Source organism: Alosa alosa, chromosome 18 (assembly GCF_017589495.1).
Source record: "Alosa alosa isolate M-15738 ecotype Scorff River chromosome 18, AALO_Geno_1.1, whole genome shotgun sequence".
Lineage (NCBI taxonomy): Eukaryota > Metazoa > Chordata > Actinopteri > Clupeiformes > Clupeidae > Alosa > Alosa alosa.
Window position 1 is genome coordinate 20,308,450 of NC_063206.1, and position 24,263 is coordinate 20,332,712.

Genomic DNA, 24,263 nt, shown 5'->3' on the forward strand with positions numbered 1-24,263 from the left:
GAGTGCCCAGACCCTACATTTTAATGTGGGTCAGGCTAATAAAACCTGGCAATTTAAAAACAAACGTTAGAATATGTGTATCAATATCACAATTTGCTAAAAAATAAAAAATAGATCTAACATTAATGGCTGTAGATGCTGAAAAGGCATTTAATTGCCTTGAATAGAGTTGCCTATGAAGTATTACATGCATATGACTTTCCACAGGAAATAATAAAAACTAGACTGCATTTCCGGCGGGAACTGCGAAAGTGTGCTTGCCCTGGTCCGGTCAGCAACGTGAGCAGACAGTGGCATACGCTATGCTGAACCTGGCTTGATCCAGGTATTGTAACGGTGCCTTTCAGTGTTGGAGCAGTGGCAATATCCCAAAAGCTCTAGGAGAGGGCTATTCAACTATTGGCTTCATGGGTTGAATGTGATTCGTTGGATTTTACCTTTGGCCTGCCTTCGAATTTAGCTTCTATGACTGAGATCAAATCAATAAAATAAAATGACAGCAGTGATTGGCTGCAAAATAAATAATGTCACGTCTTGCGCCTCTCAAACTGGGCTATCAGGTAACCTACAGAGGAATTGAAATTATGAAATATGACCAAGGCATTAAAAGCTACTTGTTTGTCAGGATACTTTTTCACTGATTTATTTTAAAAAAAATATGAGCTTTGCTATGAGTGTGAATGTTATATATTCCATCCCACAAATTATGTTTTACTGGTTTATTTGACAAATAATCTATATGGATTTGCTCTATAAAGACTGTATGTCTGTTTGGGATTGTTTTGTGAGCCTGGGGTTGTTTTGAGAGCCTACTGATGTAGCCTATCTCAGAATAAAGGAATACTTCATATTACTCTAAACCACCGTCTGTAAATCAACTGTATACTACTGTCTACATTGCACTATATTTCTTGACCTGTCTCTGTATGTTTCATCACCTTTCTATACTTTGCCTCACATTGCAACACAGCTCAGATCTTTGGTTGCTATGAAGGCCAGTCGTTCTAAATGGATGGTTGCTATGGCCAAAGGCCAGTTCTATCTCTGCCGCCGTCAAGCCGGGCATATCGTAAATTCTGATTAACCTTATCTTATTTAAAACATCTCTATTTTACTTATCCCACTTCCATACAGTGGGTCCCATTAAGAAGTGGCCACTTCATTCAAAGGCCACCGTGATTCACACAGCAGCATTAATAAATTAATCTGTCACCATATGCCTATGCTTACGTTTGCAAAGAAAACATTTTAATTTGATCCACATGAAACGTTACATTTCATGTACATGTTGACAATGAGTAGGCTAGTTTTGGTTGTTGGTGGTGTTATTGCATCCCTTAGTTATGCCTACAATGCAAGTTCCCTCGCGATTGGAAGCTCCTGTAGACAATAGTAGACGATTTCAAAACATCGCATTAGAGTCCTTGCCACTTCTTTTAAGCCGTCACAGACGTAGGTGCTACTTTTAGGGCTAAAGTGCTTCGTGAATTACTGTTAGTAAAAAAAATAGCAGTCCTAAAGTTACATCGTGATCTAAGTTAATGAGTGCAAGCATCTCATATCAGATGACCATGGCATTACGCTTAAAAAACATAAATCCCAATTAGCAACATAGCACTACATCTCCTCCTCCCTATAGCTAGCCACACAAGAAATTAATGATACTAAATCTCTGCTTAGCATGCTTCTCCGCTTAGCATTCTAATAACAGAAGGGGCACATTTATGTTGACCACTACAACATGACTCATTATGTCTGTAACGTTAACTGTATAAAACACTTACTTTCATAAAGGACGCACACCATCCAGCACATGGAAACCGATATTTTAGGTTCTTGGCCACAAACTCAAAACGTGTCTCTCTGACGCCCTGTTCTAGAATCTTTGCTCTGAAGGCTGTGTTGCTAAGGCAACATCAAATAAACGAAATGATAGTCTTTCAGTATTAAATGTGTACGTGTGATTCCGAATGGATGTGTGTGGTTTGCAATTAGAATAAACAAGAAATAACATTTCCAATAATTTCCCATGATAAATTACATAATATTTGCACCTTCCTTACTTGGGAATCTCACAATCCGTATTTCAAGTAGGCTACACTAGTGAAATGTAATACAACGTTGCCACCTAGCGCTCAGATAGTTCTAGGCTATTTAACATTAACGTGACATTGATTGTTTATTCTTTTCGTCAACTCCATGCTTTTAGGAAAACAATCTTTTTTATCATAGTACCCTCTTCAATGAGCGATTACCAGCTCGTTTTTGTAACAGAGATAGCTGTTTATTATCCCTAGGTTTACAGAAACACCTATTCATATTAATACGTAGCCTATGGAGTGCTGCCGACCACTGTTCATTACGGCCCAGAATGCCTTGCATGTCTTTACAACAAAACAACACAGTAAAACCTAAATGCCCGTAAACATATGCATTTGCATACTTGTAACATTTTTAATAATACTCTCCCATCATGATATTTAACAATAGTGAAAAATTTAATTTGAATACCGTCAATGTGAAAACAACTCTATTATGTAAGCTATATATAGCTACTGTTCTCCCTGTTGTTTCAGTTCGTAAGTCCATACTATCCCATGGCAGAGCAAGGATTTCATGATTGGGCAAGATTGCCCGAAGACATTGTGTCTACTGTGAGACATTGTGCATACCTGGAAGGCCTTGTGATAGAAGGTGAATGGTGTCAGTTACCAAATACTTGTGGGTGGTTTGCCAAATGATGGAGACTTTTGGAATATTTCTTTTTTTTTTTTTTTTTTGCCTATGCACCCTCACACTGGAGTCCCCAGTTCATATACAAAATTTGGTATCGATATGTGACAGTGTTCCTGAGATATGGACGACTTCCTGTTTCGAGCTTCACCCGATTTCGTTTGGCTGTGACGGGCAAATGCTTTCGAAAATCAAAAAATCCTTCCGCTAACATTTGTGAGGCTTGGTCCAAGGATAATGTACGCCAAGTTTCGTGGCGCTCGACCAAATTTGTGACCTGTGAAAATTTAGTTTCGCTTTCTGTTCAATCCAATATGGCGGACGAACGGCACGCCCACCTGACGTCATCTTCGCGACCAACTTACACCGGTACTGACCGGACGTTTTAAAGTTGGAACGGTGTCTCTGTCTCAAAGGGCCTAGGCGCTAGAGCTGACAAAAAATTAGGGAGACGGGAAAAATAATAATAAAACTTAAGAAGAACAATAAGTGTGCTGCTTTGCAAGCACACTTAATAATTCAAGCAATCTATAAGGCACCAACAGCATATGTCTACTGTAATGGGATCCTATCGGAGGCCATCCAGATAACGAGAGGAACAAGACAGGGAGGTCCACTATCACCAACACTGTTTGCCCTAGCCATTGAACCATTGGCTCAGAAGATTCAGAATTCAGAAGAGGTAACTGGCATATGGATTGGTGGAGGGTGTTCCAAACTTAACTTGCATGCAGATGACCTTATGTTGTATCTCACTAAAATTGAAACTTCAATCCCACATGGGTTGAATATCATAAAGCAATTTTTCTAAAGTATTTGGTTATAAAATGAACATGAGGAAAACCAAACTTGTATCAATAACAGAGCCTTTGTCCAAGAGTAAACAGTCTTTTAATGAGTTCAAATGGCAAAAAGGAAGGATTAAGTACCTAGAATGCTATATAAGCCCTGATAAAACAATACTGTGTAAGGATAACTATGTTGCTCATAGATCTCAATACAAATTTCAAGTTTTTGCCTGAAATTGCACTGTGCCTATTTACAGGGGCATTGTTCCCACCTCTTCTGGGGCCTACCATCAAATGTTGGACCTCTATAGAAAGCCGAGAACCTGTTTTCATAGGAAACAGTCAAAATCACTGTGTGATGTACTCACACAGAGTTACAGAGGCTAGAATATAGTTTTTTCTTTCTGCCGGATTACAAGCATCTCTGAACTGACCACATTTCAGCCCTCTGGGTCACTTGATATCCCTTAGAAACACAACTGAGCCCTAGCACCAGGTCTTGTGAGGCTGTGTGCAAAAGTAGATCAATATAGAATGAAAATATGAGTGCTTTAGACCATTATTTGCCCAGGTATGCTCATGCGTTTTGTAAAATGCCTATGGAAACTCCCTATAAGACTTTTTGCTATCCAAAATGCATACTCAAATGCTTACTGCACATGAACCCCTTTGTGTAGAAGCATAATCCTGGTCTCAAGGATTCACAACATGAAGATTCAATTTCTATGGATTCTTGTGAATATTTCAGTACCCAATATGTTGCATCTACTTATGGTGCTGCAGCTACACTGCAGCCAGAAGTCAGGGTAGCACCAAAAGAGGGGGAGGGGGCATTTTGGATCAAATTTAATTGAGACATAATAACATTAATCTGAAAATGTAAAGCACTATACAGATTGTACATGAAAAAAGTTGTCATTTTTGGATTCCCAAGAGCCAAAACTTTGAAATGGTGTCTAACATTACTATGCTACATAGCAATATGGTGCATACAATTGATTTAGAATGTTGGGGGGAGGTGGGGGAGGGGGGTAACCGTCCCGTCGGCGGGATATGAGGATTAAAGTGTTTTTAAAGATCTTAAAATAAATTTGGATAAGTGGGCAAATCTGCCAATAAACGTAATCGGTAGAATAAATTTGATTAAAATTATATGGTTACTCAAATTTTTGTTTACCTTCCAGACAGTATCAGTAATACCACCAAAGAACTTTTTAAGATGGTTAACAGACTGTTTAGCTCGTTTATTTGGTCAAACAAATCCCACCGATTAAGTTGGAAACTTCTTCAAAACTGAGGTGAGGGAGGCCTTAATTTCCCAAACATTGAGTATTACTACTCAGCCCAAGCTTTTTACATCAACTCTGTTATTAATAGATCGGAGGAAGATCCCTGGATAAAAAATAGAAGATTACCAACTCAAGCCGGACAATTTATTTTTAGCTATTTTACAAAATGTAAAATCAGTAGTTTTTAATTTTGTAATTAACAGTACACTGGAGGGAATGGAAGAAGATTAAAAATATTTTAGGAGTGCATATTAGTATAAATTTAACTTAACACATAATGAAACATTTAGATATCTACAATTTAAAAATTGGATATCACAGAATGTTGAGCTAAATTATAATATTGAATCAACAACATTAGAAAAGCTTTTTGAAAACTGGAGAGAAATAGAAACTAATTGGTAAAGTTTATAAATGTTTGATTGAGTCACAGGTGGATAATTACTCATTTAAAAATATATATGACGCTTGGAATAAGGACCTTAATATCACAGATACACATACAAAATGGAAGGAAGGCCTAAACCTAACCAATAATATTACCATCAATGAAAACCTGAGGCTTATACAATATAAGCTCATGACAAGAATATATTATACAAAATCTAAAATACATAAATTTGACCCATCATCTTCTGCTTTGTGTGTGAAATGTGGCTCTCATGTGGACTCTCTTACATGCCTTCTGGGAATGTAAGAAAATTAAACAGGGTTGGCTGGAAATTCAGAAGTTGTTGACTGAAACCTGCAAAATTGATTGCAAATTAACATCTACACAGTCTATTTTGCAGGTTAAGTATGTATGGAGTATGTATGGGTATGGGTGTCCTATGTATATGGGTGCATGGGTGTGAGTATGACAATCACGAGTAACAGAATGTGAATACTGAGTAAGTAGGACTGTAAATTGATAAAGGTTAATATGTCTACTGGTATAAGCAATTTCTGTTACATGTATGAAATCAAATAAATATAATTATTAAAAAAAAAAAAAACCTGGCAACCCAAAACCCCAAATAAGGAAGCAGGTGAACTGCGCAGCACGGAGTTTTGCAAGCAAGCGGGCTATATAGCCTACTTCACAACTACCTGTTGTCAAATTGTTAGGGAAGAAATGTGATTAACACATCACACAATCTCCCATTTTTAGAAAGCTAAATGTTGGCAGGTATTAAGGACGTATCAACTAGCATTCGTATTTTCCTTGGTGTAGGCCAAGTGTATGCACTAGCGTCGTTGATGCAAAACTTACAAGAAGCGAGCGAGTTTCATTTTTTGTAATTGCATCCTTAATTACAAATCATATGTCTTCATTTAAAGCAGTAAAACATGTAAGCACAGTCACAAACCGATGCGCCAGGGAAGCTCGGACATGTGGCTGCGGTGCGCATTATGTGGTTTACAACTTTATCCCTGAGGTATTTTTGTTACTTAGCACTTGATGGGAGGGTGAAGCAGATCCTGAAATCGGTCGTTAAAGCGTGGAAAATAACCAAAGCCCTGCACAGCTCTGTTTTCCGTCCGAGAGCCCTGTGGACCTGTGGGGTTACATTCAATTACCTCCTCGGCTGGCAAGCCCCGAGGCGCAGGGCTCTCCCCCCTCGGCACTGATAAACTGCGCTGGCATGCAGCTCGGCACCCAATAAATCTGTCAGACAATCCAGCCCTGCCTGGGTGTTGATAGGGGTCTCTGAGCCTCAATTACATGCGCAATGCACTGTGTCTCTGAATTACTGAAAATATAGTTACCTGACAGATGCGGCATTTAGCTGGCCTATGTGCCCTCCAGAAAAAAACTGACTTTTCTTACTCGTGGAAAAGCTTTTAATGATCCCAAATTCTACATTTTCCCATAGGAGGGGCTGGAGAAGCTTTTCATAAAGGTCCTATACCGTCTCTGAGGACTGCCGTGTATGATAAAACATTTTCTCGAGTCAACCATTAAAGGATGATGCCATTATGAGTAGACTAGAGAGGACAAGGCCAATATTGTTTATCAACCTGAACCTTCCTAAAGCAAACAGCAGAATTTCACACTGCAACAGTGAAAACTAACATCTCCCCATCCTACCCTATCTGCCCGCTTCGCTCATCATCTTCCAAAGCACGCAGGCAGCCCTCAACCAGGCTGCTTTTATGGAGCCGTAAAGAAACGGAGCGTGTGAGATCAGGGGCTTTTTTCACCCCCGTCTCCGCTTCTCCCCAACACTTTCTACCAACAATCAATGCCAGGATGATGTGTGTTGTTGCGTGCATTTTGGAGCACTGTGCACTCCCCACTTTGGCAGCGCAGGCTTCAAACGCCACATGCTCACACTGCGGTATCAGCCATCCTTTGTTGTCCCACCACAAGGGAAAAGAGGATACATTCCCTCTCTGAATGCTAGACCTTGAGAAATGGCTTCAATCATTCGAGCGCGGGCGTGTACTTGACAGCTCCGTAGATTAGTCGAGAGGTGCCTCGAGATGAGCGCATGGAAGCATGAGTGTCACGTCCGACTTCTACTGAAGAACACGCTACAGCTTCCAGTCATCCAGTCTTTTTCAGATGACTCAGGAGAGCCCTCAATTTGTTTGTGCAAGACTCCATAACGTTTTCGAGCACACATAAATGACATGCATTAAGGGGAGAGTAAGGAAAGTGCAGAGGGATGTATGCTCAGGAGAGATAATGTGTGTGCGCGCATGTGTGGGCATGTATGGGGGAAATAAAGTGGGAGATTGACACTGAAAAAAAGAACAAATAGATCATTCCTAATAACAGCCGTGAGGTTTACTGATGCGCCATGCTGCCGCTGGCGGGCCTATGAGGCTCTGAATCATTAGAATGATGTTTTTGTCTCTGTTGAAACTGTTAGCTTAGTCACAGGCGTTCTCTTGGAGCGGTGATGAGCAGCCCTTATATGTAACTGCAGTTCCAAATGGAATGAGAAACAAATGTCATAGAATGTCACTCTCACGGAAAACCTGAAAGCTATATAGTCATCTGTATCATTCCATTTCCAATGTCAGGCTTGTTTTATGTGAGTGTTTTGCTATAGTGCCTATATGTTATGAATATTTTACACTTATATGAAGCTTAAGGAGAACATTATGAACATTATCCCTCAAATATGTATAGTATAGGCTACTCTTGCCCCCGGGTCAGATTATGTACAGACGAGGCCTACACGCCAATTTGTGTAATCAGTAATGTAATTCATTGGATTAATAGAATAATGTGACTAATCTGAATACTTTTGAATTATACTCAAAATAAAATACTCAAAAAATAAATAAAAAAGACTGAGTCTGAATACTTGTGAGGCATGTTGGCTGCCATCTCCACACTAACAACCAAACATCCCCAAGAGGAAAATATGTTCTGGGCATTTAGTATGAAGCCTTTGTTCTAAACTTCACAAGGATTAATGCCTCACACGGTGATGTCCAACAGGATTCCTTATTGACAAAGTTGAATTCAGACAAATCCAATGTGAAGACCCCTTAACACTGGAGGGGAGCCACCATTCCTATCTAAAATTGGATCAAACTTGGTACTCTATAAAAGTTAGAAACAAAAGTCTGTGTTGTTATAAGGTTGTGAAACAATGTTATCCATCTTCACAATAACACTGTTGTTGTGGGGTTGGAGACTTGGGTGATGTGATTGTGGCACATTAAGCAATAACAGGGCAACCAATAGTAAAGAAAAAAGAAAGGCATAACATAAGTCGAAACAACAGTCTTACATCATCGATTGTTGCTGCTAAAGACATAATAATGTTGGATGATTCAATGAAACAGTCTATGTTATTTGTTCTTCAAACTAAACTACTACAGCAATACATTCCACTTCTCCACCTGCTAATCTGCAGACATATTCTAGACATGATGGCAGCCTTGAGCACCTGGTAATCCTATCATGCATTAAACATTTACATTTATCTTTCCAATCTACATAGCAAAGTACATCTTCTGATGTAGCAGATCAGAAATCTATGTGAAGTGTTAACTGGTTGGATATGTGCAACTTTCACCTCCATTCAACATGCCATTCACAGTCATAAATCAATTAAAATATTTACATTTTGAAATGACAATCAGAAGAACTAGGTCTGTTTAGAATTTAGACTGTTACCACTGAGACAGACTCACCAAGATTAAGACACCTGGAAGGCATTTGGCCGCTGTGAACATACAGAGATTTACTATTTTAGCAAGCAGTGAAGGTCAGAGATGTGCCTAACAGCACAACACAGATGAGTGAATTAGCATAGGCCTACTCCTAAAAGGCATTAATATCTGATGAAGAAAATGAGACAGGCCTAATGTAGAATTGTTTTGCTGATATAATAGCAACAATGCAACCTGCACAATATGTCAGCTTGGGTCGCCAAAACATGATTTTATTGTCTGTTTTCTTCAAACAATTTGAGAGAATGTTGCAAAACAGGACACATAGGCTACCATCATCTAACACCCAGACAAAAATGGTGCAAAAACGAACGTGCAGCTTGGCAACCCTTGGGGCTTCAAGGGGTTGAAGTGACCTCTGGGTGGCCCTGCGAAAAGCGCACATAGGCCTTCATTTTCGTGAAACCTTTCTCCTAATCTCCTACACAGTCAAGTAGGTTAATAGTCAATACTAGACTAACTATGCTTAACATGTTGGGGTCCAAAATTGGCCTATAGGCCTACTCTAATTAAATACAAAATAGACAGTGCAGCATTCATTGGAAAATTTACTATAACTGAACATATATTTTTGACCAAATGAATTTAGAATAATTGGAAACATCTCTCTTCATATTTTTATGAATGTTATAATGTTAAGTGTTGCAAAGGTTGTAGTCTAGAAAGCAGTAGGCTACATGAAAGCAGATATGCTTATTTTGGATACATTGCCTTGGGGGAAGAAAATAGTAATGGATAGACAGATTCGATACACCACATAGCATTTTGAGGACTAACATGGTCCATAATTTGACAGGTAAGACATGCCAGCAAAGTCCGTGAGCTCTTGAACGTCTCCTTCATCAAGCTTCCCAGCGTGCAACGCGGTTCTGTCATGGCTGCTCACTGGTGCCGCTTGCAGCACATGGGCTGAAATAAACAGGTTGCCTTATAGACGTAACAGTAGTGTACCCAGTAGCGGCAAAGAGAGCGATAGTGTCAATTAAAAACCAAATCTTGTCTGAGTGTACAGCGTTTTGGGGTTTTAGGCGGACACGTCGCACGTGAACAAGAATGGTGCGGGACGTAGAGCTGCCCGTACTGCGAGGCTTTCTCTCTGACAGAGAGACTACGGAATGGAAGCAGAATATTTTCAGCTCTGCAGGTAAGTGATTATAAGCTTTCCGGGAATAAGTGGAAGGCTCTTGCTCCTCTAGTGGATGTCGATGAACGTGGTGGTCTCGGTGTCATGTTTATTTCTTTGAGGTGGTGTAGAAAAAGGACCGATGTAGGATGCTGCTGGTATGCCTTTGGCTAGCTGGTCATTTAGCCTGATACGAAAGCTAGCTAGCAGGTTAGCCAGCTACCAAGCGAGCTGGCGAACTAGCAGACTATCTTGCTTGCTGATGGACAGTGTTTGTGCATAGGGGTTTTGTGGTGGTGAAGACATTTTTGGATAACCGGTTTGCGACTTGGCTTCAGCGTGACTTGGTTGGTAAGACTAGAACAATTAGTTACTTGTTATCCATGGTTGGTCAATTTATGCTAACGACGTCACTTCACCAAACGATATCTATGCGCAAGTGATGCAAAATCTGACATGTGTTCATATGACATGGTAAAGCAGCCCAACGCTGAATGACAATTAACAATTAAACTTAAAACTTGTTCATGGTAAAGTTGTTCTGAATCACCTTACACCGTCTTGTACATTGTTAATCGACTGTTTCGTAATGTTATTGAGATTAGCATTTGCCGTTATTATTACGGGGTGATCTTGAACGGAGTTATCCGGTGTCTTGTTAAATACCACTTTTACAACTAATGTTAATGTACTTGTAGTGACATCACATTTGTACCTTAATGAATAGTGCTGCTCATATGCACGTTTCGCGTGCGTGTACCAGTATATTCGCTTTAATATTTTGATGACATTTAGCCTGGTAGGTTACAGTTCAGGGCACCTCTACATCTCAAAATAGAATTAACACTTAACGTCAGCTGATGGTGTAACAGTGATTTAGACTAATGTTTTGGTAATATTATGCAGTCTTTTTCTGAATTTAAGTTAGGAATTTGATCGTCAGCTTGCTTTCACGCTTTATGAATATTGTGCACAATAGCCATTGTAATAATTCTGACGTGTGATTTACGCTTTGATGTGATTACAGCGCTGTGCTTATTCAGCTATTCGGGGCGTCTGTCAGGTCGTATACGATCAACGAATGTTTTGTGTAATGTCTGTCATAGCGGATTATGTGTCCATCTAATTTGTGTGACATTATACAACATGAGTTAAATATGTCATATTTGATATCCCCATTGGTATGTTGAAGTCCATGCTGATGACTTTTAAACAGTCTCCTCAACAGATAATATGCATTTAGCACTACATGCTAAAAATCGGCTTCATCTTTTATACATTTTGTAATGAAAAAAAGTGATACGTCTATGTGGACTAGTGAAATATTGAATTATTGAATTATTTTTATGTACAGTTTTTACCTTTCCCAAAACACTTTATGACTCTGATGCACTTGACTGGCTCAAAACTACAACCATTACATTTTTCAGCAGTATTTATCAATTGGGATTAGACTTGTTAAAAATCCGAATAGATTATTGCCAACCTTGAGCATTTTGACAGGTTTGGAGTGTTCTATTGTGGCACGTGTGCACTGCCGCATGCTAACACTCACTGTCATTGTGTAAAGGGCTGCGCTCACACTCGGTGGAGCAGTGGACAGTTGTTCTGTCCTTCTTTGCAGTTGTGCTGCTGTCTCTTAGTATGTTGAATGTTACCCCACCCAAAAGCATGCTGCCATTTCAGGCAGTGTTTCTCTCCTTGGGACTTCCCGTTTTCATACCCTACTACTTTCCTTCACTTTTCTTTCCCCCTCCACCTCTTCAGTCCTCTCATTTGATCCCACTCTGTTGTTTTCTCCTCACCTCTGTTTTCCTGGACCACATCTCCTCTCTTGTCTCCTCTCAGCTTTTTGTCATTCCTCACACCTCTTTCCCTACCTTACTTTGGTTCTCCCTTTCCCCCTCTTTTCCCTCTCCCTCTGTTTCCATCTCTAGCCGTCCATCTCGGCGTGCAGGCTGTCTAAACGCATTGGGTGCTATTAAACCAGCCTCTGGGTTTCATCACATCTGAAGCGGGATGAAATATCTCTCTCCCCTTCTACACTCCACCTCTCTCTCTCTCTGGCAGGCCATTGCTGCAGGATTGCCTATTACTGCCTACCCTCATCTGTTCTGGGGGAGAGGAGAGAAAAATGTAATCAGTTCCTTGTGTCCGAGCACTGGTCCCCTTCCTCTCGCCGGCCGTTAGCCTTTTTCATGACAATGTAACCCTCCCCGCTAGCCTCCCTGGCCTTCACATAAACCACACAACGATGTTGGTTTCGCATATGCTGAGCAGCAGAGATGGAGATAAATGGCCTTGCATTCGGTTTGCAGCGTCTCCCACCTTAGACATGTATCAAGCAGGAGTTAGAATTAAGCGAAATGAAAGCAGCATATCAGGTGTAAAGAAACCTCAAAAAACTACTTGTGTTGCCAATTAATCACCTCCAACTCAAATAGTGTAAGGTCGGTAGGGGTTCATGCGGATCCATTTGCCTTTCATCAAAGGCAGTCTAGGATTGCTTAGAGCTGGCTGTAGTTTGAGGCGCATCGCTGAGCTCAGGGCTAAATGCAAATGTAGCGTTAGGTGTTTATGTTGATGTTTATGTGCTGCTGTAAAAATAGATGGACTTCTCACTGAGGCTTTGCTTCAGTCTAGTAGTTCTCCAAGAGCCACTTTTGTCTCTCCCTGAGGCTGGCTACATATTTCTATTTTTCACTGGCACACACACAGACACAAACCACACACACACTGCACCTAGTACTACTATCTCACACACACACACACACACACGCACCCTCTACCTCCCCACCGGGGAGCACAGTGCAATCAATGCTAATGAAGGCTGACTGCTTCCCTGCTCAAATAAGGGACTAATGAGAGTGGGATGCGCCATGGCTGAAGCACCCACCGAAAGCAATTACATCGGGGCTAAGACACCTCTGCTCCACTGCTAAAGTGTTGCTCATGAATCAACACACACACACACACACACCCTTCCTTCTCCACCCATTTTCCTAGTCTCTCCTTCCTCTCGCTATCTCTCTCTTTCTCCCCTTCTCTCTGTTTTAAATAGAACGCTTCTTGAAGAATGCAAAGCCGTAACTCTTACACACACACACACACAGACATTAGTGTGAATGTGTGTTTTCACCTCTAGGGGATCACAGAGGACGGTGCGTGGTGTGTAACTTAATGAGAATGTGGAGTGTGAGTAATAACCTGACCAACCAAACTTCATATAACAGCAGAAATAAATGGCAATAAACTGCAGCTGGGAGGAGGCAATAGATGTTCTTGGAAATTAGTGTTTATTTATTTATTTGATTTATTCATTCAGTCATTCATTTTTGAGTTGATTGAAATAGTTGGTGTGTGGGGTGCCGTAATGTTGATGAGGGTTCTTTGATGTGGAGCAACATGTTAATCTCATTAGCTGAGGTTGGTTAGTTTGTTCCTGGTGATCTTGAAGTTGTGAGATTTTGCTTTGCTATTGCTTGTCTCCTGCTTTGTTACAAGCTATGATATTTGTTAGATGACAGAAAGTGATTATAAAGCCTGCAGCCATGGTTGATGTGTGAACAGGATTATCATAGAATGTTTTCTGTGACGAGTAAAATGAGAAAAGTAGGGATGCACCAATATGTTTATGCTTATGGTACCTCATAGACTAAATAGAATTTAACAGCATAATAACAATAACATTTGACATTTGCAAACCACAACTCTGTAAGAGTGAATTAGTCATATACAAGGTGTAAACGGATGAGTCTCTAGACGGCTTTTGAAGATCCCAAAACTATCCTCAGGTAAATCATTCCACCAACGAGGAATCACAGACGTACCTGTAACCCTTAGTGTTGATGGAGGGCCAACATAGCAGACACTCATCAGGAGACCGCAGTGGGCAAGAGGGAACTAACAGGGAGGCTACAATGGGGTCTGCAACTGAAACGCTCCGTTCTCGTAGCGTAAAATTCGTTTTAGAAGAATGGTCTGCGCCGCTATCACGCCTGGAGTAGCCAGTTCCGCTGATTATAGTGGAAGCTATTTGTTGCAGCAGATGCTGCGCGAACGGAACGCTTCAGTTACCTGTCCATTGTAGCCTCCCTGTTATAGCTGGATCATGGAAATAAGATAGCAAGGTGCAGGTCAAGCAAGTGTCCTGTAGGCCAGAGTGAGGGATTTGAATTTGATTCTGGCTGCTACAGGAAGCCAATGAAAAGTAACAGAGGAGTGAGTTGCATGTGTCTTGGCTGATTAAAAACCAGACAATGACGCTGCATTTGGAATCATCTGCAGGTAGGCCAGCAAACAATGTATTGCAATAGTCCAGTTTAGAAAGAACTATGGCCTGTGCAAGAAGTCATATGGCATATTGTGTTCTGATCTTCTGAATATTGTATAGGGTAAACCAACATGACTTTGACCGGGGCTACGTGCTCAGAGAAATTTAGTTGGTCATCAATTGTGACACACAAGTTACGTGACGTTTTAGCTTTGGTTAGCGAAGATGAACCGAGCTAGATGCTGATCTGTTGGGGAATAACTGTATAAACTGGGAATACCAGAAACTCTGCATTGGACTGACTAAACTGAGGGTTTAGATTTTTCATCCAGACATTCAGACAGATATGTCCTCTTGACATCAGTATCAGACAATATTTGCCTTGTTGACTGGTATCGGCCCATCGGTAAATACAAAGACATTTACCGATGGTAGTGGCTGATTTTTATCTGTAATGTTGTATTAGTTCTGCACTAGCTAAATGTTGTGCTATTCACAGACTGGCACATTTTGAGACCATGTTATGAAGGGCTGAAAGACTTTCTTTTATGTATAAGGAGCCAGCCGCTAAACGGGTATAATGGATAACAAAAACAAAGTAAACAAAGATTGGTATTGGTGTCGGCATCGGTTATCAGCCAAATTGTTATTGTAAACATTGTTTTAAGCCCAGAATTTCACAATCAGTGCATCCCTAAGGACTGCGGCCCTTACAGACGCAGAAACTGTCTGTTTCTCTACCATCTAGATTTGAAGTAATTGGGAAACATCACCCTTTCTTTTCCTGTGTCAGACTCTTATCTACTGTTACTCTTTCCTTCTCGTGTGTGTGTGTGTGTGTGTGTGTGTGTGTGTGTGTGTGTGTGTTAGAGGGTGGCCCCCTGCTCCAGAGCCTGTTGGAGGGGGACTTTGAGGCGGTTCTTCTGAGCCCCCAGGTGCTGGACCTCCTGGGGGCCGAGTCGGAGGCTGTGGAGGGGGAGACCATCGAGGCCTACCTGGAGAGGAAGGTGCTAGCCTACCTGAGCGACAGCACTGAGGATGACCGCCTGGAAAGGTAGGTTAACCACACACACACACACACACACACACACTCTCTCACTCCCACCCACCCCACAGACAAGACAAGCCCTGGGAAGTCATCTATAAGTTATGATTTTTTTCCCTCTCTCTCCATCTTTTAATCATTTCATATGTGCACACTTTGTGAAAGTTGAGTTTAATTAAACCCCAGCTTGTCCACCCATCCATCTAGCTCTCCACCCATTATAACCCTCACTGACTCTGGCGCTTTGAAGAGTTGCCGGCCTGCCTGCCTTGCAGTCAAGAGAGCTGGGGACCCCACAAAATGGCAGCTGGCGATTACACTTTAATGAGGGGTTTTTGGGGATTGGGGGCGTTATTGAGATGCTCTTTTTTTGCATTGGACTGAATACAAGCTGAATTACAAGTCAGCTGTCGCCCCCTCACTGATAGTGCACCACCCGTGACCACCTCCAGCCCCTCCACCCTACGGCCCCCTCCTGCTGTAATGAATTATTCATTTTTAATAAGGACGTCTTGGCATCGCCTCGCACTCCAGCTCGGAGTGAGGGAGTGAAGGAGTGAGGGAGTGAAGGAGTGAGGGAGTGAAGGAGGGAGGGAGTGAAGGAGGGAGGGAGGGAGGGAGGGAGTGATAAAGACCTGAGAGAGTGTGCGTCCCCCCCCCACCCTTTACTGCAGCCTCTTCTGTCGCTCCCTCTCTCCTTCTGGCTGCTGCGCCTGCTGTTGGGGAGTGAGGAGGGGAGTGGGTGCAGCATTGGGATGCTGCTGTTGGGGGGTGAGGACGGGAGTGGGTGCAGCATTGGGATGCTGCTGTTGGGGAGTAAGGAGGGGGGTGAGGACGGGAGTGGGTGCAGCATTGGGATGCTGGTGTTGGGGAGTAGGGATGTAACGATTACCGGTATAATGGTAAACCGCGATAAAAATGTTGACGATACCAATTACTGTTTTCTTTTGAAATATCATAATTATCAAGGTTGATTACCGCGGTGTTGAAACCGTGTGTTTAATCCTTCCCAGCTTCATCCGAGCCTGCTTTAGACATACAGTAGGCCTGGTACAATGAAACAAAACTGCTACCCTACTGATTCTGTTGTCTAATTGATGGTTTTAACTGCGATTCGGATTAGGCTACATCTGATTTTAAAAGGCGGAACATTTTCACTGCAAAGCGTGCACTATATCATTTAGCCACTCTGCGTCTTTTTATGTTCGCGTCCACATGAAATCCATTCCACTCACGTTATCAGGAGAACATCGTAGCCTATTTTATTTTGAACACTTACTTTGGTCTCACTCATTGGATCCAAATAACAGAAATAGCAAACTCCAAGTCATGGTAGGGTAAATTAAGCTATAAGCACATAGCCAATTAAACATGAAAAAGAGAACGGGACACATTTTGAAACTATTTTGAAAATATTTCAGCTTGTGTACCGAAAACCATGATAATTTTGGTCACTATAACCGTAAGGGTTAAATTTTCATACTGTTACATCCCATTGGGGAGTGAGGAGGGGAGTGGGTGCAGCATTGGGATGCTGGTGTTGGGGAGTGAGGAGGGGAGTGGGTGCAGCATTGGGATTCTGGCGCGTGTGCTTCTCCTGCCTGCTGTCCCACTGTGCCCTTCCAGCTGCACTCCTGTGCTGTCTGTGCTCTCTGCCTTTTGAACGGGCACATAACTAAATCTGTGTGTGTTTGTTTGTGTGTGTTTGTTCGTTCAGCTCTGGACTCTGTGAGTGTTGGGTGTCTGTCGGTGTCCGAGTGTTATTGAATTGTCCCAAGCTGGGTCTTATTCGCCTCATCTAGTCCTCACTGGATCATTCATCTCTGTCTCTCTGTTCCATTGTAAAGCCACACAGTGCAGTTATTTTACCTTAGTAACTCATTTTGATGCTCCACTGTCTTACAATGTGGAGAATGGTGTCTCTGACATTACCAATGTGCACCGCCGGTAAAGCTTGATATTTTGCCAAGTAACATTGTTATCATTGGTGGGAGCATGACCCTTTTTGTTAGATTTAGATGAATTGATAGTTACTCCCTTAGCGCTAAATGGATGTCCAATATGTTGAGAAGTGACAGAAATAGGAATTCCTGCATTGTGTTACTTTGAAGCGGTGGAGAGATTAGCCGTGTGTCTGTGTGTCTGTGTGTCTGTATAGCTGCTTTCAGACATAGGTGTAAGTCTGCATGTTCTGCGGATGTCAATCGGTTGGGCCATTTATCTGAACAACACAACCAGACATTTGGAACTCTGAACTTCGCCAGCTCTTACACTACTCCCCTCCTAGTATTTCCGACGGACATTAAATGAGCTCATGTCTGAACGAAGAGAAGACCATGCGGAGATTCTGCTCATGTACGTATTAAACCACATTCAACCATGCAGAGATTCCCATGAGAGTTCATGCGCGTCGGATGTGCTTCACACATAATGTCCACATGTAAGCATCACATCTGAATCACCTGAAGGGCCGGACATCCTTTTTTCCCCCTTAATAATAAAAGCCTTCAGTTAAAAACTGCATTTTGTGTTTATTTGTGTTATCTTTGTCTTATATATAAATTTGTTTGATGATCTGAAACATTTAGGTGTGACAAACATGCAAAAAAAAAAATCAGGAAGGGGTAAAACACTTTCACATCTGTGGTTGTAGTTTTAACACTCAGTTGTACTGTTGATGTTAGTAAATGAAGGATTTTGTTTCTCTTATTTTGTTTCTCTCTCTCTCTCTCTCCTCTTGCCCTCCATCCCTTTCTCCATCACTCTCTCTCTCTCTCTCTCTCTCTCTCTCTCTCTCTCTCTCTCTCTCTGATGTAGGCAGACAGCTCTGTTGGCAGTAGCTGTTGCCTGTCTCCACCTCTTTGTTCAGAGTAACTGGACAGGACCTCCAGTCAGCCTGCACGTGCCTGACCTGCTGCCGGCCTCCTTACTGCAGTCCCTGTCAGAGGTAAGCCCATCTACCTCCCGACGCACACGCGCACACACACACACGCACACGCAATCACACCACCCGTCTGTCAGGGGCTCACAGCCTCACACACTAACCACACTCAAGTCTCTCTCTCTCACACACACACACACACACACACACACACATCTAGAGGAACCACAGAAACACAAGCCCCCCCCCCCCCCCCCCCCCCTATTGTGCGTCATGTAAGCTCACTTGAGCTGCTTACTGCACGCTGGGAGCTCACACAGCCATGTCTCTGGGACGCAGTAGGCTGCAGCGCTGGGGAGGAGAACCCTACAGGTCGTGTGTGTGTGTGTGTGTGCGCACTCACCGCATTGGACAGAAGTGAAATCAACACACACACACACACACTAACACACACTTGCTTCCATCTATTAGACAATACAGTATATGTCCGTCATATACCATTCTACCAATGTGTAGCATTGTGATTTTTAATGTTAATATTTTATTTCACATCAGCCAAACACTTTAAATAGCTTAAGGGTGCTTGGAGTCTGCAATGGAAGTGCAGTGCACTGTTGTCATAGATTAATGTAAGCAGCCAGGCTATTTGAAAGGAATTCCTTTTCTGTTCAATACGAGGGTTATCCGCAGTAAGATTACCAGTGTCGTTTTGCTGATACCAGAGCCCTGGTTTTGCAGGCAGCTGTTTTGTCAGCTGTACGCTTGCAGCACTCACTCAGTTTCCATGTGAGTGAGGCTTAATGGCTGCTGACCCTGCAGTGCATCATCCAGGAGTATATGACCTGTGACCAGGAATACCTCCCTCTCACCCAGAACTCGGTGGCTTATGAATGTGAAAAAGAGTGTGTGTGTGTGTAAGAGGAGACGCGTCGTGATATATGGTGTGATAAAAGTGACCTCAGCGGGACCTCTGCTCTAGCTAATGAGGATGTATAAAGTGGGACAGGGGAACTCTGGGTAATGAAGTCTCTCTGGGGTCCCAATTATTGCCGGGGTGAGGAGAGCCTGCCCTGCATACACCCCCAATCCTCTCAGTTCACACACACACACATACACACCCCACCCTGCTGCAATTTCACCCGAGAGCTCCGATTGTGCTGTGTAAGAGTTTTTGGTGCCATCTTTGATTTATCTGTTCCCTGGAAGAACATTATGTGGGAGATTAAAAGCACAGCGTGAGTGAGGGGACTAAACAAGAGCTTCCGCGGCTCTTGGAACGGAGTGTCACGTCGCAGCGTGAGGCTCCTGCTTAACATCCACCACTGCTACACTTGCTCCAAACAGTAATGAGTGGACTGTGGTTTCTTGATTGGTCAAAATGATATTCAGCAAATAGTAATGTTTTGCCTCATTCCCCTCATTTGTTTTCTCTCTACATCTCATAAATCTCTTATTTTTCATCTTTTGTTAATCCTCCCTCTGTCTACCTCTCCATCTCTTTAACTCTCATTCTCCTCCATTTCACCCTCCCTCTGCACATCCCCTGTCTGTCACCCTCTCTCTCAACTCACCATGTTCTCCACCTCCTCATCCTCTCTCTCTCTCTTTCTCTCCCTCTCCCTCTCTCTCTTTCTCTCCTCTCTTTCTCTCTTTCTCTCTCTCTCTTTTCTTTCTTTCTTTCTTTCTTTCTTTCTTTCTCTCCCCCGCTCTCTCTATCCCTCTGTCTCTCTCCCCCCCCCCAATCCCCAGCCTCAGGCTCTGCATGAGTCTCTTCTCAGTAGTCTGTTGCTGGATGGCGAGTCGGTCTACAGCCTGGTGGCCAACCCCTTCTGCCTCCTCCTGGCCCGCGTGCTGTTGGTCACCTGCCGGCCCCAGCTGGACTCCTTCCAGGTGAGACACCAAATGACCTACTCTACTCCCCAACCCTACATACTCACACATCCGCCACATCACACACACACACACACACACACACACACACACACACACACACACACACACACACACACACACACCTACTCTACTCCCCACCCCACCCCTACATACTCACACATCCACCACCTCATCACATCACACACACACACATACACACACACACACACACCTACTCTACTCCCCAACTCTACATACTCACATATCCGCCACCTCATCACATCACACACACACACGCACACACACACACACACACACACACACTAGGGGTGTAAAGATTAACCGATACGTATCGGTATCCGTTTTAAACGTGTAAGATACGGCTACATCGATACATGAAGCCCCGTATCAGAATAAACCGGAAACTATACGTGGCACGGAATTGTGAAACTATACGTGGCACGGAATTGTGGGTAATGCAGTTCGTTTTTGGCTACGTTTGATGAAAGGATTTCCTTAATGTTAAATAATAATTTGTCCCTTGCTAAAACGATGCACAAATTATTAGCCAATTATTTTGTTCATATTCACTCAGACTTGTGGCATTATAGGTTTCTGCATTAGGTCTACCGTTGGAACAAAATAAACCCAGAGAGTTCATTGATATGTAGGCCTATTTTATTCTTGTAGGCTATATGAGAAAAGGCCAAGAGTGTCTTAAGCATTGTTTTATTTTATTTCGGTATTGTCTTACCTCAACAAGGCTACAGCTCCATGAAAACAATCAGATATAACTCTATAAAATCTATAAAGTCTATAAAAAAAAATTTTGTATTTGGCTGCTGTGTTTGACTGAAATGTAGACTATTCTTTTTTCATTTCAATACAGTATATGAAACAAACCTCAGTTTAGATAATCATATTCACACATTTTTTTGCCTAATTGACAACCATGACCATGATGACTGATAATATAAAATGAATGTGCACCTTGAGCAAATGATAAAAAATCTTTCAGAATGCTTTCCATTCTTGAACTGCATCGAATCGCATCGAATCGTACTGAATCGTTTTTTATGAACATGTATCTTTTCTTGTATCGAATCGTGCCCATGTATCTAGATGCGAATCGTATCCTCTTTTACATGAGAGATTCACACCTCTAACACACACACACACACACACACCTACTCTACTCCCCAACTCTACATACTCACACAGGTATCTCATCTCTCTCCACACCCACACACCTACTTTAATCCCCAACCCTACATACTCACTCATCTGCCACCTCATCACATCACACACACACCCACACACCCCTACTCTACTCTCCAATTCTACTTCCCAACTCTACATACTCACACAGGCATCTCATCTCTCTCCGCACACACACACGCACACACACACACTCACACTCTGTACCACATCACCTTTAATCATTCCCTTCAGATTTCCATTGAATTTATAACCCCCTTCAGCGCCATTATAAATCCTCATTACCTCACTGCTAGCTGGCAGAATGCATTTTTTTCTCTGTCAAAGATTGTGTCATTATTCAAAGGTCTATAGCTCTATTAAGACGCATAGAATTGTCATGTGTGTTGCGACAGGATAACACTTTCCTACATCTAGCTGCCTGTCTGCTTGATTGACAGGGTAAGGAGTGATTGACGCCCTTGTTTTTTTTAATGGCCTCAGGTGACTGCTATGTATCTGTCAGAACCTCCTCTCAAGGAAGCAGTGGCCAACGTCTAGTTCCATTCCAGTCCCAGCTCCACGCACTGCCCCCATGACATGTTCATACGACTAATTTACAAGCTTTCACTACACACACACACACACACACACACATAATTAGTCACATGCATACACACACACATAATTAGTCACATGCATACACACACTTCTAGAAACATCCATCACACACAGACACCACACACACACACACACACACATCTAAAAAACACTCACGTACACGCACATGCCCTCGCGCATGCACACACACACACACACACATACATGTACACAATCATCAATCTAAATATAGACATCCATTTAAAATCTAAACAAAGACATGAACAAACACGAACATTCAGGGCATGCATGGGTGTGAGCGGGGCGGGGTAGGGATGTAGGGTGGCGTGCTGGCACATTTGAGCTGTATTGCGGGTAACTTGTATACATTTTATATGCTCGGTATTGGAATGAATGTTGCATAAGCGCATGCTGTGAAGGCTGATGGCTGGGGCTACGTGCGATAGCTTCAGAGATAGCCACCAGCCATTTTGTTCCACCAGCAGACTGCCATTGTGTGCAGGAGGCACGATGTGTTTTCATGGAGCTAATGTGTGTTGGTGGATGATGTATTTGAGTTCTTTTTTTCCACGCAATCACCCCCACCACCACCTCAACCAGCCCTATCAACACCCGCCTGTTCAGCAGGATTAATTTCTCCACAGAGTGATTGGAGACTCAAGGAACATAAACATGTGTACACACACACACACACACACACACACTCACACAGTCGCACACACACACAAAATCACACACACACACAAAATCACACACACACAAAATCTCACACACAAAATCTCACACACAAAATCTCACACACACAATCACACACACACAATCACTCACACACACAATCACACACAATCTCACACGCACACACATCCACGGGCGTTCACACATTTAGTGCACACGGATGCGCACCCTTCATTCAGGCTTTAAAATGCAAATAAGGGGCAGGGTATTAACTTTGAGCACCTTAGCAGTGTTCTTGCTGGAGTGGGGTGGGCAGATTCAAGGACACTCCAACCCCTAACGCCAGTCGCTTACCATCAACACCCCCACCTCCTCAATTGCACCCTCAACACACACACACACACACACACACGCACACACGCACACACACACACACACTTTCTACATGCCTAGCACTCCCACACCAGCCGTAACTGAAGCAGGAACATACAGCTGACAGCCGTGTGCATGTGTGTGTGAGTGCGTGTGTGTGTGTGCACGTGCAGAGAATAATAAAGCCCCTCACAAGCGACCATTAACACCCTGTCAGGTGACCCTTGGTTAAAACACTGCTGTGTGCATTTTTTAAATGAGAGGAGAGAGCCACAGGATATTCTGCTAGAGGGCCACACACTCCTCAGTCCCCTACCCCCCCCTCACACACACCCACACCCTGTGTTATAGTAGACATAGGCACATACACATACATACAAACACACACACGAGCACACAATCTTACACGTATGTAGTCCCCACCAGAGATGCTCACACACACACACACACAGACACACACACACACACAATGCTGAACCTGATGCAGGTGCAATGATTATAGAATATGATCTATAGATAGATCTATGTACCACTTTGTGTTACCTTTTTCCCCGGTCAAGCTGAGAGGCTCCTCTAGCTACCTCAGCAGTGGAAATGTCCCTGATTGGTGTTTTTTTATGTATAAATATGTTTGTCAGGATTTAGCATAGATGGGTGTGTGTGTGTTTGTTTGTTTGTTTGTTGCCAATGGGGCTTACAGTGTGTGTGTGTGTGTGTATGAATTTGATGGGGGAGGGGATGTTTGTGTGACTTAGCTGTTTTTTTCTGTTCAGTAAAAGCAGGGCTCGAAATTAACGATGTCCCGGGGACCATAAAAAATGCCCCCGGGACACAATAGAATGCTGTCTGGGACATCTCTGGGACAGTAGAAAAAATGGCAAAGCAAATTTCTAAATAGGTACTTTTTTCCTAAACTGTTCACATGGGAATCTAAACGTATCTTTCTTGTCTGAAGGAAAATGAAACAAAATTTGACCTGGCGTAATTTGATCTGGCGTTTGACAGGGCAGCTGGCAAAAGCGGCGTTAGCCAGCTGATCTATAAAGAAGCGGTTTTATATAGGCCTACGCAGCCTACAACACTGTTTACTGCTCTTCGAATCACTGTAGGCTAATTTCATTTTTGGTACAAATACAATATAAGATATCCAAATGGGATGGGTGCTTGCGTTTTCTTAGGAATCCGCCGTCTTGGTTTTGTATAAAAATAAATATTAAG

At 42.6% G+C, this 24,263-nt stretch overlaps 1 protein-coding gene across 1 annotated transcript in view; it reads left to right on the plus strand.

Moving 5' to 3' along the window:
• Positions 1-9,833: 9,833 nt before the first annotated feature.
• Positions 9,834-24,263, plus strand: part of ttc27 (tetratricopeptide repeat domain 27) — a 113,931-nt gene continuing 99,501 nt past the window's right edge. Inside the window, exons 1-4 of the mRNA XM_048270016.1 lie at positions 9,834-10,130; positions 15,253-15,436; positions 18,245-18,374; positions 20,058-20,198. Coding sequence (XP_048125973.1) covers positions 10,040-10,130; positions 15,253-15,436; positions 18,245-18,374; positions 20,058-20,198 — 546 coding nt within the window. The 5' untranslated portion in view covers positions 9,834-10,039. The remainder of the gene's footprint in view (positions 10,131-15,252; positions 15,437-18,244; positions 18,375-20,057; positions 20,199-24,263) is intronic.